General features: G+C 42.1%; 1 protein-coding gene across 7 annotated transcripts in view; it reads left to right on the top strand.

Annotated features, from left to right (window-relative positions):
• Positions 1-3,532, top strand: part of GPBP1 (GC-rich promoter binding protein 1) — a 38,025-nt gene extending 34,493 nt beyond the window's left edge. For 6 of the 7 annotated variants that reach the window (XM_039566755.1, XM_019283393.3, XM_019283395.3 and 3 more), the window contains exons 12-13: positions 1,187-1,289; positions 2,360-3,532. In XM_039566755.1, coding sequence (XP_039422689.1) covers positions 1,187-1,289; positions 2,360-2,518 — 262 coding nt within the window. In that variant the 3' untranslated portion in view covers positions 2,519-3,532. Of the gene's footprint in view, positions 1-1,186; positions 1,293-2,359 lie in introns of those variants that run through there. The other variant, XM_019283396.3, reaches the window with a different exon arrangement.
• Positions 3,533-12,349: the final 8,817 nt, after the last annotated feature.

Here is a 12,349-nt window from a genome sequence, read left to right as displayed (position 1 = left end):
CTCCTTCTACAGTTTTCTCCTCCTTCTACAGTTCCAGGCTTTTGTTACGGTTCTAAAAACAGTCATTGGTGGCTTTGGTTATCTTCAAGTTTCCCCAGTGCACATCCACTGTATTGGGATATAGAGTTCTTTGTGGGGAGGTTTGTGTTGAAGGGCATTTTTTGCTGATGTCTGCCTAAATGAAGTGCCTGGCATATGATATCAGCTGTGAGTTTGTCTTGCTTTCCCATTTTAATATGTTCACTGTTTTTTAGCTTTTAATGTCAGCTCTGGCATATATTTTAGAAACCTCTTTATTTTCTGTGGAATAGCTTTAGTCTGCTTTAATGTTTAAGGTCAAAAGATGCCTAGTTTGCCTGAAGAAGGTGCTAATCCTTTTGGCAAAAACTTTGCAGCAGCAAACTTAATAACTTCACAGTTATTATGTCACAGTGTTTTCATCCCTCACATGACCCCTGTTTTCACAGCATCTTCAATGTAAAACCACTGTCTTCTTGCTCAGATACTTCCATCCCTCTTTTGGAACTAGCCAAAACATCTTTGTATATCTCAGGCTTAGTTACAGGAGGAATCTTTCTTCTTCTCATTTTTCCCCTTACCCCAAAATTCACTCCTAGGTGTTCAAGCTGAAATACCAGCACGTGCTGTTGGGTGAGACTCAGTTGTGAAGAAGCCTGACAGAGCTCTTGACATGAACATTTTTGTAAAAAAGAAATTACATGAGGCCATTGCATTCTGAATTGGCTTCCATTGAGGGACACCACCAATATTCCTCACTCTTTGCTTTGTTATTCAGGAGAACTTGCAGAGTCCCTCAGTGTGTCTTTGTCTCTTCATACTGTTCTCAGGGGAGTACATTGCTACTTCACTAACAGTTATAAGTTATGTTAAGAAAATACATTCTTACTGTTCCACCTGACACAGATATTAGAATGAAATTACTGTTTTTACCACATATAGTGGTAGAATAGGGTCATCTTTGAGGGATCTGGGAACTTAGCTTCTGTGCTTTACATATCTTTTATAAGACTTTGAACTCACACTTATGTAAGAGTATGTTTAAAAAAAAATACAGGCTGATTAATCAATGCATTTGTTGCAGATCTTTAGACATGTAAGTAGGCAGAGCTTGAAATATCTGAGTGTGTGTAGCAAATTCCTTAATGTTGTCCTTCATAACTTAAAGGTTGTTAAAGGAGATGGGCTGGCAAGAAGACAGTGAAAATGATGAAACATGTGCTCCACTAACTGAGGATGAGATGAGGGAGTTCCAAGTCATTAGTGAACAGGTAACATTAAGTTAATTTTCCTTTTTAAACCTGTAGTTGGTTACCCTAGATGCCTATTTTTGAGGAGGATGTGCAGTAATTTTGATTGTTAGGGACGTTGCTGTTCTACTACCATTTCAGGACTGTGCTTTTAGAAGTACAGTTGCTTCAAAAAACCAATGCTGACTGTAGCTCAGCCTATTCACAGAGTATCAAGGGAAGGGTAGGGGGTGCTTCTGAGTAGTCTCAGTATTGCTGTTGGTAGAAGTGCACAGACTTTAAAGCTCCTCAGCTTAGCCTAAGGAAAGAGAGTCTTCTTCCAAGGTAAATTTTATGTAGTTTCCTTGCTACTCCGCAAGGTGCATTTTCTTTTTTGGGAATTGAGAGACATTTAATTTACTAGTAACAAAGTATGAAAAGGCAATCTAGACTTGATTTTTCCTTAATTTTTTTTTTTTTGTTAGGAGTGTTGAGTATACTTGGTGGGGTCAGTGAGAACGAGTCAGAAGGGAGAATTGTGTGTGGTGCTAAATCTGAACATTCAGTGTTTCTATGTCTAGCAACATACATATTGAGTAGAGCATTTGGAATATTGAACTCTCAAATGCTTGTCTTAGTGCACACCTGCATTAAACGTGAAAATGCAGTAATTCCTTTCCTTTTATAGAATCTGTGTCTTTGACTTTCCAGTTGCTGAGAAATCCATTCCTTTCTGCTGCATCTCTTCTGCGCCCCTTCCCTATTGCCCCTTGCCCTTCTGAGCACAGATCTTTGCAGCACTGTGGGAAAGGGGACTGCCTTGCAGGGAGAGACCATTTGGGAGGAGGAATCTGTGGGCCAAGATGTGTGGGGACGTGAGTCAGAACAGGGTGAACTCTCGTTGACTGCAGGAGTTCAGCACAACTGGAGACACGTGGATACAGGTGGCTGGCCAGGAGTGAAGGCTTGCAGGGGAGTTATCCTTTGTGTGTGTATCTGAAAAGCTGTGGATCCAATGTAGCCCAGAGGTGAAGATGCAAAGTGTTGAATTGCAACAGATGGTTGTGTTTGGCATTTTCTTTCTCTAAATGTATCATGTTTTCACATTTCAGTTACAAAAAAATGGCCTTCGGAAAAACGGCATTTTGAAAAATGGCCTCATCTGTAATTTTAAATTTAGCCCCTGGAAAAACAGCACTTTCAAACTTGCTCTGGAGAATGAGGATTCTGAGACGAGCAGCAGTGATACATCTGATGATGATGATGTGTGAAGACTTCTGTAACACCTGTAGAAGCCCATTTGTTCTCGTGAAGATTTGGGGATGTGTTGTCCAAAAAACAAGAATTATAGTTTCTGTAGTTACATGCCCACTACAGGGACAATGATTGGATTTTTCTGTGAAGGAAGCAAAGAATGTTTTGTTGGGTGTGTTGAAAATCACTATAATTTCTCTGTAAATGAATGTTGTAGAATGAGGCCTTGGGTTCATCCAGCATTGACTTTCATCACCGAAGCATTTCTGACTAGCAGTGTGACAGTGTTACAAATCAGACTTTCTCACTTAATAATAAAAGCAAAGAATTGTGTAATGTCTTGGAAAGCTTCTGTCTTAAAATGTCTAAGGAGAAGAAGCGCAACTTGACACAGTGTTTTGCTTGCCAAATAATTTCTTTCCTACAGTGGAGATCAGTGAGTCCACTTTGTACACAAAATGGGCAATGTAGCATGTTGGCTAAAATGAGCAAAGTGCACTAAAACTCTTTTCCTTAATTGAGCTGTTGAACTGTTCTACAAATAACTGCTCTCTAGCCATTTGTAGTGTTGTCGTTATTAATGGCAAAAGACTCTGATGTTACAGTTCCAAATTTCTAGAATTAACTTTTAAATTGAAAGCTTTAAGGGGGTATTGCAAGACCCTTATTTCCCACAGTGACTTGTGGGAAAATAAGCAGTTTGATTTTACAATTCAACATGCAGAAAAATCGTTACACTGACTGGATTTGTCCACTACATGGGAAATAAACTGATTTACGGAGTATTGTCTCAGTGCACAGCATCATGGGTATTGTTTTTAGATCTGCTAAGTTTTGTTTGCATTTATATTACATGTACTCTGGCAGCAATGCAGTTCTGTATTTCAGAACAAGGTAAAAATACTTGCATCACCAGATCTTGCTTTTATAGCAGCAGAAGTATATGTGTGCAATAACCACCTGTTTTGCTTATTCTGTGTCAGACTTTTTCTTTATGATCTCACATTTAAAAAACAATATTGTATTATTTATAGTTTTATTTGGTTTATTTTAGTTTTTAAATATTTTCCACAGTTGTATAAGCTGTGTAACATTAATTCATAAGCACAACTGCTCTCGGGGATGTCACATATGTTTATAACATAGCAGATATATATATAGACACTTCCCTTTCAAGATGTTTTTGAATTCTATAGTAAATTATTTCCAGTTTAGAACTTGAAAGCAAAAAATATTTGTAAAGTTGAGATTTTGTCCATATTTCTTTAGGAAAATACTTTTTTTATAAGGTGGCATAATTTTGGGCCAAAGTTGGTACGTTTCCCTTTTTTATTTATTATTAATTTAAATAGATATTTCTTTTCAAGAGGCCAGTTTTTGTATTAGAAGAGGCTTGCAAATGTTGATGTAGTTAATTTTAGCATGGTGTATTGAAATACTCCATTTTCTAATCTCAAGAGGATGAAAATGATTCTTTTTTAAAAAGTAAACAGCCATATTTGTAATGATGTTTTTCCTACCTGCATGCCTTATACACCTTTCTCCTTCCCCTCTCCTGTAGTTTTTTTTTAACTGACTTTGACACGTTAGTGTCTTGTGTTCGCTCTCTGGTTTTCACGTAGTATCAATAGGATGTTCTGCCTATCCTAATTATGTAGTGAAATGTGGATGTGCTATTCTAATACTAAGTGAAAATGGTTTATGCCTTGGCATTTCTCAGAGAGCGTTGTAGCCTTTCCCTCCCTTCTTTATTCAGTTTAGTAGTAAGTGTCACCTCAGCAATTAACTCTTTGGGAAGATAATGTAATTGCAGAAGAATTGTGTTAAAATTGTGTGGACTTTGGAAATTTACAAGTTGCAATTGAGAAAATTCTCTTTAGGGAAAGTAGAAATACTAGTCATACTTGGTACTACTTTTTTGCTAGTTTATATGCTGAAACTGGTAACGGAAGCACTGATTATAATGAGCTGTGATCAAAGAAGTTAACAGGAACTGGGCAGTGGTTTTGCTTTGTAGAGTGAAACACTTTTGCAGTCTTTGTAACTTTTCTCTGTGTAGTTTCTTCTCTTGTGTCTGCTGATACATGTGGAATAATTTCTGGTCCCGTTCAGTGGTCCATTCTGCCAGTTCAGAGATTCCTCAGAGGTCTGGCTGGCCCCTGGCTTAAATGGCTATCTGCCTGCTCTGTCACTTCTGTTTGCCCTCACGGCAGTGTGGGAATGGGTGAGATTTGGTATTTCCACTGAGGAATTGGATTCCCTTATGTTTATATTTACTTATGATAAAGCTGAGTAGAGTATCTGTCATCTTTTGTGTCACCTTAAGAAACTCTTAGTCACTTACTGTGGAACTCTCAGTTTTTTATTTTCTTGGGAAATGTCACTCGAAGCAATTTTTGGTTTTTGTAGTGTACTTCCATAAAATGTATGAAAGCACTTTATTGCACAGCTCCCCTCCCTTTTGTTCAGTGCTTGATGATGGTAGAGAAGAATGAAATCTGATTCTCTAGTATTTAAAAATGAAACTTCATCTGTCTTTGGCTTTGTTCCTTTCCCAGAGCAATTTAAGTAGTGCCTTGGCCTCTTTCTTCTCTCATATGTGAACCATGATCCATTCCCAGAAGAAGTTCTCTAGTTTTTCTACTTGAGCAGGTGTCTGCCTTAAAGGATTGAGAAGCTGGTGGCTAAGCTTGCCCATTTCCTTAGTGGATATTGGTAAGCTTTGGAGGTAATTTGTCAGTAGTGGGCTGACAGAGCTTGACTTCAGTGATGGTAATCACAGATGGCTGCATGCATGCATGATTTGAAGTCACTACCATTTCTCTTCATCTTCCTGGCTTTATTGCCAGAGAACCATGTGTTTCTGGTTCCCTGTTCCAGCCCTCTTCAAAAGCAAACAGGAATGATCAGTCACTTACTGATTTTTCTGATCCACTGTTGATGGAGAGTTTGTTCTCTGCCTGCTGCTGGCATGGAGGGTGCCTCAGTTTATGGTGGGGAGCTTGGGATCCTTCACCTCTTCCAGAATGACCAGAGGCCTCCCTCACTGACTTGTACCGGGCCTTTCTCTCTCTTAAGGCCTAAGAAGCCAGTTATCTTTGCTGAAAAAAAACTACATTAAAGTTGTCCACTGATTCTTCCAAGTAACCTGGGGTGTAAAAGTGCCCTTACCTAAAAGATGCATCACTGCTAGAGTAGGGTAGGAGTGGGGAGAGAGGCCAGAGTGCTCTGAGGAGGTAGGGGGAACTGGTACTTGACTGAAACGGAATAAAAAAAATTATGCACAGTTTGGCCTAGGTCAACACTGGGCAGCTACAATGCAGGTTAAACCTTCATTTTCCTTCACTTTTTGTAGTTGGTTGGTTGATTGGTTTTTGGGGGTTTTTTGTTTGTTTGGGGGTTTGGTTTTGTTTAGTTTTTTCCTGGTTTGTTATTGTTTTGTTTTGTATTTGAATTTTTGGCTGCTACTAAAACTTCTGAAAGGCAGATGGATTCACCTTTGAATTTTTGTTGATGTTGTGGTGCAGAGACAGCCAATTGGTAGCAAAAGAACCTGCTCAGAAGCTGCTCTGTTTGGATCAAGGGAGCAGGACACAGCCAAGACACCTTCACGCACTAGGACTCATTGGCTTCTTTCCCAAATGCCCAAAGGCAGGTAGCAACTACAGGTAGAGCTGGCTTCAAGGAGTGAGGGTAGAGAGATAAGGCTGGAGTAGAATCTTCTGAGTAGTGGAAAGCAGATTCTAAAGTAATAGTGATAACCAAGGATGAAGAGGACTCTGCAGAGGCATAGCTCTCATGGCTGGGTGGTAGAAACAGCTGGGCAAAATGAAGGATGGTCAGCTTGGCTGTGCTGAGTAGAGGGGCTTTGGCAGTGCTGCAGCTGTGGATGAGGAGCTGGGCCTGATATGCCTGGTGGGGCTGTGGGAGCACATAGGGAGAGAGCCATGAGGGCAGCTGGTGACACTCCAGCTCAGAAACCTGCCTGGGGGAAGAGAAGCTGCAAGGAGAAGGACCAACCATATGAAGTTCAGCAAGGGAAAGTGGTGGATTCTGGGCACCTGGCATGGGGCAGCCCTGGGGAGTATGGACAGACTGGGGAGTGAGGGGCTGGAGAGCAGTGCCATGGAAAGGGCCCTGGGGGTCCTGGTCAGTGGCAAGTTGAACATGAGGCAGCAGTGCCCTGGCAGCCAGGAGGGCCAAGCGTGTCCTGGGGGGCATCAGGCACAGCATCGCCAGCCGGGCAAGGGAGGGGATTGTCCCCTCTGCTCTGCACTGGGGCGGCCTCACCTCCAGTGCTGGGGCAGCTTTGGGTGCCACAGGATAAGAAAGGTATTTTAACTACTAGAAGGAGCCCAAATGATGGCAACAAAGATGGTGAAGAGCCTTGAGGGGAGGTCGTATGAGGACCAGCAGGGTCACTTGTTCTGTTCAGCCTGAAGGAGACTGAGGGGAGACCTCATTGCAGTTACAACTTCCTTGTGAGGGGAAGAGGAAGGGGCAGGCACTGATCTCTTCCCTGTGGTGACCAGTGACAGGACTGAGGGAATGGCCTGGAGTTGTGTCAAGCGAGGTTTGGGTTGGATATTAGAAAAGCATTCTTCACCCAGAGGGTGGCTGGGCACAGGGACAGGCTCCCCAGGGCAGTGGTCACAGCACCAAGCCTGACAGAGTTCAAGAAGTGTTTGGACAATGCTCTCAGGCACATGGTGTGACTCTTGGGGTGTCCTGTGCAGGGCCTGGAGTCGGACTTTGAGATACTTGTGCGTCCTTTTCAACTCAGCTTTATTCAGTGGTTCTGTGACTGATGGAAAGTGGGTGCTTACTGTTTCATAGGGCAGCCTGTACCTGGCACAGGCTGCAAATACCAGTAAGTAGATGAGCAGATGTCTGAGTACTTTAATGGTGTTTAAGCCCTGTTAAACAGTAAACGTGGAAGCAAGTGGAGGAAATGTGGGTGAAATAGTTCTGGCTGAGCAGTGAGTTTTGCTTGGTGGTTATGTGGATAAGGGAGGCAGGGAAGCTGAGCAAAGGAGACTGGTACTGCCACTGTTTCACTGTTAATTTTGTTTTAAAAGGATGATAGAACCCCTCTCTCTGCTATATGATGTAACTATTAGGATTTACCAAACCAGGGTAGACACAGACTTTATTAGCTAATATGTAGCAAGCCTCAGCAAAGCTGGTACCTTTTTGATGACCTCTGAAACGGTGGCAATCTTGGCAGAGCTGTGGTGTGACAAGGGGACGTGGTGTTGTTGGCTTTCCTGGGAGGTGAGCTGAGGGACCTGGTGTGGGGGAGCTGGGTGGTCAGTGGGTTGACCCCGTGCTCCATGGAAGGATGCAGGGAGCTCTGTGAACCAGGGAAAGATATTTCATAGCAGTGCTAAAGTTAGGGGTGTCCAGCAGCAGCAATATGCTGGCTGCTGTTTCATCATGTGTCAGTGTATGTCGAGTGTGAGGAACGATCCTTCTACCATTGAAATTTCTTCCTGAAATTTTCAAAACAATAGGATAACATATATAAGTCAGTGCTGCAGAGGGCACTAGCACCCTGTCACTCCCCTCTATGTGTTTATTAATTGCCTGGGTCTATTGATGTCATTCGAGCAGAAGGGAGGTTTTTGCAGTGGTGCCTGCAGGCTCTAGGAGCCAGAAGATGGTGCTGGAGATCTTCTGCTTGCTCTGCTCCTGCTCTGCCCACAGCTTTTGTGCAACTACTATTAATATGGTGTTGTTTTTCTCAACTAGTGTAATTAAGTATTCTAGGAGTTTTTAATATTTTACTGCGCCAGCACCTAAATGTAGAGACAATTACACTGTTCATGGAATTGCCCGACTTTGGTACAATACATGCCTGTACTCATGAAATGTGTGAAATGGCAGTCTGTTTTAAATTGGAATTTGGCTAGAAATGTTTTTAAGCAGAACAGCCTGCATGGATAGGTCTGTTGTAAATCAAGGAGGGAAAGACTGTTCTGACATATTTTTAGCTACACAAACTCTGTGCGTGCAAGAAAATTAGTTTAAAGAAAAGACGGAACTAAAATCGGTTGCGTTCTCTATTCTGCTGTGATTCTCCCCTGAAGTAAATCCCCTGTTTGAGGTTTGCAGGTTGCCTTATGTGCTGCAGTGATGCTGTCTGAAAGTTAGCAGTTAGGTTTGGGTAAAGGTGATGTTTCTCAGTTAAAACTTGGCCTCTTTTGAGACGTGTCCTTGCCAGTTCGCAGTAGGACAGGTACTTCTTTGCTTTAAAAAAACTAGTTAAAATGGACAACAGAAAAAGGCTTATTCTGATTCTGTTAATCACTAAAAGCTGACACTAGAGGGCAGAAGAGAGATAGTTGAGACGTGCTGTCATTTTTTTATTTGCAGCTAGATTGCATCTCTTCAGAGCTGGGATGACATGGCTTTTTATAGTCTGCAACTTGCAGCTCACTTCTAGGAGTTTTCCAGTGGATTTTTGTAAGAAGATTTAATCTCTGTCTTGCCCTGCAGTTCTGGTGCCGATGCATGCTTATTGGAAATGAGCCATGAGCACTTCTAACAATTTTTGTGGCTTTTGGACAAAAATCTTCAATTTTGAGGGGCTAGCATTAAGCACCTTTATTTGGATATGTAATTGCCTCATTTTTCAGAGATGGAGAGCAAATCCCTTGCTGTTCACCAGTGGGAGTAACAAATACAATGAATGAAAACAAGACTTCACAACTTGATTTTAGACTTCTAATTAGAAGAAAATTTCCTTTAGTTATCCAGACCTAAGGGAGTTAGGCAATAACATGTATTAATGTGCCAGCCTGCCCCTGTGGATATAAGGTGATACTGCCTCTCTTGCTCGGGGAGACAGGCAACACGCCTCCCTAGTTTCTTCTTTAATCACACTGCTGGAGAAGGAGATGCTGCAGGTGTTTGTGTCCTTGGTTAAATGCCCTTCAGTTCCTCAGTCACATTTGTAGTTGTGGGCACATTGTCCTGCTCTGTGGGGTGAGAGAGCTGCTTAAGCATTTTTATAAATAAAAATCAATGGCTACATGTGTAATGGAAGTCAAGTATTTACACAGCACAAAGCTCTTCTTTGGTAGGGCTTTGGGGATTCATGCAGGTACAAGTGAAATAAAGGTGCCCACTGTTGTCTCCATCTCCTTGGAAAACGTCAGGTATTCATCCAAGAATGGGAAAATAAATCCGTAGACCTTTCTCCTGTTACTTCTGTACTGGAGGAGTTAATCCCCCAACTGCCCACACAAGAGTTTTTGCTCTATCTCTCATGCAAGCCTCCACTTTGTTCACCATTCAAATCAGGGCCCAGACTTTCATGCCTTCAAAAAAAAAACCAAACCAAAACACACTTGCAAAGGGTAATTGGAAAGAAATCTTCTGCCCTCATCTTCTTCCAGATCTTCAATTGCTTTTTTTGCCCTGTAAGAAGAACTTGGGGGTTCCAGTTCTCCCTTCACTCAGCAGCAATACCTTGAGTGTTTCAAATCTGAGGGTTTCTCTCAATCGTGCCAGAGGCAGAGCAGATCACATCTTTCACAGGTTGGTGGTGACAGCGATGGTGCACAGGCTGGGGCGTGCGCAGTGGGTGCATCACGCTGCTGTAAGCAGATGGCATCGCTGCCGCAGTGCTTGAGGCAGAGCTGTACGACAGAGGAAATTCTAACAGCTCCAGACCCATTAAATCATTTTCATTGCCTGTAAGTCGGGCCCAAATCATTCCTTTTTATAGGAAAGAACATTTTGTAGTCTATGTTGCTCTACTGGTAAAGGCAGAATACATAAAGCACATCAAAATATGAGGGATCAGGCTGCTGAGACAGGAGGTGCTTGAAGGAAGACACTTGGGTGTACAGTGGATGGACAATTGAGCAAGCTGAAATACAGGAGAGGTAACTAACTGTCTCATAAATGTCACTATATGATGTGATGTAAGCATGCAGCAGGTTCTGGAGGTGAGAGTAAGGTACATAGGTTGCTGAAGTGGGCAGACCTGCAGCTGTTGCTGAAGGTGCCTGGTTTGACACAACTTGAGTGAGTGCCTCACTGCAGCTTGTGCTGCTTTGTGTAAGCCGACTATACCCTTATCCTCCCTCCAGGCTTGGACTACCTCCTGACAGTAATAACAAGTTACTGTCTATGTTTGTTACTGATTAAAATCCTGCCTTGATGAAGCAAAATATAAGCTCTCTTCTAAGGCCTGAGTGCTCACAGGTTGTTTTCAAGTGTGGTAGGTATGGAATGAATAAATCTAAATGACAATCTGGAAGAGCTGATTGGGTGGAACTCTGCTGTCTCCTCCCTGACTTACCTGTTCAGTCACCTGCAGATTGGCACCTGTGCAGGCGTAATACCTGCAGGTCTCCCTAAAAGCATCTCTTCAGTGGCTAGTTCTTGTGTTGGCCACTCATTTTTCAGTATTACTAAACCCCACACTGACTTTTAAGTATATCAAGCAGTTCCCCTCAGAGCAGGGAGGCTGGTCTGTCCCTCTGCCATGCCTTTCCCATGTATGAGGAGCACTGCAGGGCACGAGGCTGTTGCTGGGGTCACTGCTGGGGCCCACTGATGCCAGTCCACCCACCAAGGACAGGACAAATGGTTCAGCTTTTCAGGACTTTTCAAGAAAACCAATTTTCTTTTCCTGAAATATGTGATTTATATTTATGTGAGCAGTGAATTGCCTTACTATGCAAGGAAATCAGAGGCAACCCTTCCAAAGGTTATTTACTGTATGTCTAAAAAACACAGTTTGTAATTGAGAAACAGAGAACTCTTCTCACACAGTGTTTGTACATGCAGATTAATATATTCTGTGGTTGAAGTGAACACTCAGTCCAATGAACTCATCCATGTTTGTTTGTTGGTTTTTAAAGACCTTACAGCGTGCTTGTGTTTACATTTGGGAAACAAAAGTAGCGATGAGCAGTTTTTGGCTTTCGTGTATCAGATCTTTCCTAAATGGAATGTAAGTACACTTTTGTAGTAATTAGCTTTGTGTTGACTTTATTTATTATATTCTTTCCAAACATTACATGAACAAAATAAAAGGGTAGGGGCAAAGCAATTTTTTTTTAACCAATGTTTCTATAACTTGTTACCTGCAGGTCTTAAATCTTCATTTTCTTCTGTTTATTGAGCAATGCAAGTAATTCACTTCATATCTTATTGATTTTGAGCATTTTCAAATTGATTTAAACAATTTTCACTTTTCTTTCTGGATCTCTGCAGTATTCCTACACACAGGTTTTATAAATTGCAAAGTTCTCATGCATCAGAATAATATTTAATTTTCAGCCATGCAGGGACAGCTTGATTAAACCATATTTCTTTTCTACTGAAAATCAAGATTTTCTTGGCTCTAAGGTTAGCTGGCAATGTTCATATAAGTATACTGATTTGTGTTTTATGAGTTTTAATATCTTTTTTTATTCTGGTTCTACAATGCTCAACAAAAGCTCTGGGTGGAGTTGGTCACATAACTTTTATGAATATTATATATAGCTGAACAGGATTTACGCAGCTTTCTTCAGTAGGAACCAACAGAACTTCAAATTTCAGAATCATAGAATGGTGGATGCTTTCAGGGACTGCTGGAGGTCATCTTTCCCAGCCTCCTTGCTGCCTGGAGATGGTTATCCAGGATCATGTCCACATGGCTTTTGAATATCCCCAAGGATGGGCAATGGGTTAAAATTCTTCAAGATTGCTCTTGCCTGTGGGAGTAATGTGGCCCTGGGCTTGCAGTTCCCACATTCTGCTGGGGGTCACCCCCAAGGCAGTGCCCCTGGGCTCCAGGCTCTGTGGTGCCACTGCTGGGGCTGTGTGTCACTGTGACTCAGGGGCAG

The sequence above is a fragment of the Corvus cornix genome, chromosome Z (genome assembly GCF_000738735.6).
Source record: "Corvus cornix cornix isolate S_Up_H32 chromosome Z, ASM73873v5, whole genome shotgun sequence".
NCBI lineage: Eukaryota > Metazoa > Chordata > Aves > Passeriformes > Corvidae > Corvus > Corvus cornix.
The sequence above is the reverse complement of the archived record's forward strand: the minus strand, read 5'-3'. Positions and strand labels throughout refer to the sequence as shown.